The 3,083-nt window shown below is 38.9% G+C and overlaps 1 protein-coding gene across 3 annotated transcripts in view; it reads right to left on the bottom strand.

Moving 5' to 3' along the window:
- Window positions 1-1,157: 1,157 nt before the first annotated feature.
- Window positions 1,158-3,083, bottom strand: part of HMGB2 (high mobility group box 2) — a 2,544-nt gene continuing 618 nt past the window's right edge. For 2 of the 3 annotated variants that reach the window (XM_045286609.1, XM_045286608.1), the window contains exons 2-5: window positions 2,823-2,991; window positions 2,416-2,561; window positions 2,162-2,336; window positions 1,158-1,699 (exon numbers count right to left, since the gene is read on the bottom strand). In XM_045286609.1, the coding sequence (XP_045142544.1) occupies window positions 1,538-1,699; window positions 2,162-2,336; window positions 2,416-2,561; window positions 2,823-2,972 (633 nt within the window). In that variant the 5' untranslated portion in view covers window positions 2,973-2,991 and the 3' untranslated portion in view covers window positions 1,158-1,537. The remainder of the gene's footprint in view (window positions 1,700-2,161; window positions 2,337-2,415; window positions 2,562-2,822; window positions 2,992-3,083) is intronic. The other variant, XM_004696124.3, reaches the window with a different exon arrangement.

Below are 3,083 nucleotides of genomic sequence, written 5' to 3'. Positions count from 1 at the left end.
TGCTCTGAAGACAACCAGTAGAGCAGTTATACTCTTAATACCAGTCACAAAGAATTGAACAAGTTAAAAAAAAATCCTTGAAAATTTGTACATCAAAGCTTTTAAATTTCAGGTGATTTCATCTAACTTCTAAAATTACTAGTTTCATTTTAGTTTGTAAAAATCTTGATTAAAAGGATCTTTATCATAAAAGGTTTTACATTAAAAGTATCTTTATAAAATTGTTAATGGACAAACTTCCTTTAAATGACACTTTCTGCTTAAATGAAGTAAGCCTTACCAACTAATGTGACAAGAGAAATCAAGTTTCTAAGTTTAACAAGGATTCTGATTTTTGTATTAAGACTTTAAACAGCTTATATGTAAAATTATCAGTAGATAATTTTTTTTCTCTAAGCAATTGCCCCCCAAAGCTTATCAGCTTTCATGTAACAACCTGAACACCTTTGAAAACATGTTCAACGTTTTTGGCTTATGGGTTCCTCAGAATTCTAAGGTGTAAAACCAAATTTTGTTTTAGAAGTGACCTACTTACCTTTTAATGTAAATACACCTTCACTCTTAAATGACTGAACCAATCCCTCACTTCCAACAAATTCTTCACAATCACTTCACTCATAGTACATGCAGCTTTTAAAACCGTTTAAAGCTTCAAAGGCTTTTCTTGCACATGAGGTTATGTAAGAACTATATACACCTGCTGTTCTAGTTTAACTACAAATGTGAATTAAAGACACTTAGGAACAGATCTTATTCATAACCAAGGCCTGTCCGTCAAATATGAATTGTGTTAGCTCAAACTATCGAGAAATTTAAGTTTTTTAATTATGTGCTCTACCTCAAATTAGTGAAATATTGTTCGAAATAATAAAGTGGAAAATCACTAGGCCTTGTGAGGATGTTATTGGCTAGTAAGTGAACATGTTAACTAAGAACTTGTTCGTTTTGACTCACTGCAAAAAATCCATTTTAACAAAGCAAATTCTGTAACTAATTTTAAGGAGTACGTTGCATAACAAATTAGGATTTTCTATTAACCATCAAGTTTTTTTTAACACAATAAACTGTCTAAAAAGTATTAGCACAAAAAAACCCCTTCTAGGCCATAAGTTTTAAATCAAAGGTGGTTTAACATACTAAGACCAAGACAATAGAAATAATATACATAATTTTATTACAAAATTTTTTAAAAAACAAAATGAAACATCCTAAAAACCCCAAAAATTTACTATTGATGCTAATTGCTAGGAGTTTGCTGTGCTGCCACACATAAGTCAAGAAATTAAAGAACCATTAAATATTTTAGAAACATTCAACATCAGAAGCTGTATGATCCAACTATGTAGTAGCCCCTCAAAAAGCTACAACTTGCATTTAAAAAAAGTATTTTCTCTACCAAGAATCTTATCAGCTATACAAAATTCTGTACAGTTTTTTATACTTAAGCTAATATTGAGCTGCACTTGAATTCACATTCTTAGCTAAACAATTGCCTGAGCACACACGCATACTCCATACATTATTACAGGATAGCCACTTATTCTTCATCTTCATCCTCTTCTTCCTCATCTTCATCGTCATCCTCTTCCTCCTCCTCCTCTTCATCTTCTGGTTCATTCTTCTTCTTTGAACCTGTGGGCCTGCCAGGACCCTTCTTTCCTGCTTCACTTTTGCCCTTGGCACGGTATGCAGCAATATCCTAAAAATTGTCACACACACACACAAAGCATCCGGTATCATTACTCAAGTATGTAAACCAATTCAACCTAGATTATTGACTAATCACTTTGGTGAGCACTTGTTCCCTGAGACTTCAGAAAGTTAATATAAGACGAAGTTGCATTAGGTCAATGCCTCTATGTGCATCAATATCCACTTTCTTCATCGCAGTCCTCCTGTAACATTACATTAAAATATTCGGCCATCCATTTCTGAACTACAAAACTACAAATCAAATTCTATATATGCAATTCACCAATACCTACAACAAAAATGCGGTTTCAATTAGCTTGTTGCTTAAACATGTAATTTTCACTAGGCTCTTTAAAAACATCGTTAGAAATCATTAAAACAAAATTGCTTAAGCTCCTGTTTAGTTTACAAACTATTATTATTTAGAAAGATCTACCTAAATTGTACTATCTCAGCTTTAGAAAAGTACCTTTTCATATTTCTCCTTTAGCTTGGCTGCTTTCTGTTCGTAGGGCTGCTTATCTTTGGCTGATTGTTCAGACCACATTTCACCCAATTTTTTTGCAGTATCCCCGATGGACAAGCCTGGGTGTTCACTTTTGATCTTTGGGCGATGTTCCGAGCAAAACAGGAAGAAAGCAGATCTGAAGAGAGTGACAACGTTAAGTAACCACAGGGGGAAAAGGCCAAGTGGCAATTGGGTTGATTTTAGAACAGACTTACGGTGGTCTTTTAGGGGCATTGGGATCTTTTTTCTTTCCCTTCTTATCGCCTTTGGGTGGCACGTAATTTTTCATCTCCCTGTCATAGCGTGCTTTGTCACTTTTGGCCATATCTTCAAACTTCGACTTCTCCTTTGCGGACATGGTCTGGGGGCGAAATATCCGACAGACAGGTTAAATGGATCGTGTCACGGACTCAGATCCAAACAAAAACAAAATGGGTGACTCCGGGACGACAGCAGTTGCATTTGTCAATCTTAAGGGGAAAAAAAACAAAAAACAAAAGCCGGCCCATAACCCAAAGGTGTGGCTGGCACTCAGCCGCCCGAAAACCGGGAGTGACCAGTTCCCTGCTTGCCGGGGGAGGGGGAGGGGGCCCAGCCCAGCACCCCGGGGCCCACGCCTCACCTTCCATCTCTCGGAACACTTCTTGGAGAACTCGGCGAAGTTGACCGAGGAGTCCGGGTGCTTCTTCTTGTGCTCTTCCCGGCAGGTCTGCACGAAGAAGGCGTACGAGGACATCTTGCCCCGCGGCTTGTTGGGGTCTCCTTTGCCCATCGTGACGCTCGGGGTCTGACTGGAGCAGGAGGCGGCGGTCGGCGCCAAGCCCGCGGCCGCAGGCGGGCGTGGCGGGGCCGCTTCCCGCCCAAACCCGCTCCCCGCCCCCCC

The sequence above is a fragment of the Echinops telfairi genome, unplaced genomic scaffold (genome assembly GCF_000313985.2).
Source record: "Echinops telfairi isolate 266 unplaced genomic scaffold, ASM31398v2 ScPeMD7_9;HRSCAF=40, whole genome shotgun sequence".
In the NCBI taxonomy this organism is placed as follows: Eukaryota; Metazoa; Chordata; class Mammalia; order Afrosoricida; family Tenrecidae; genus Echinops; species Echinops telfairi.
Note: the sequence above shows the minus strand (reverse complement) of the source record. Positions and strands in the feature narration are given on the sequence as shown.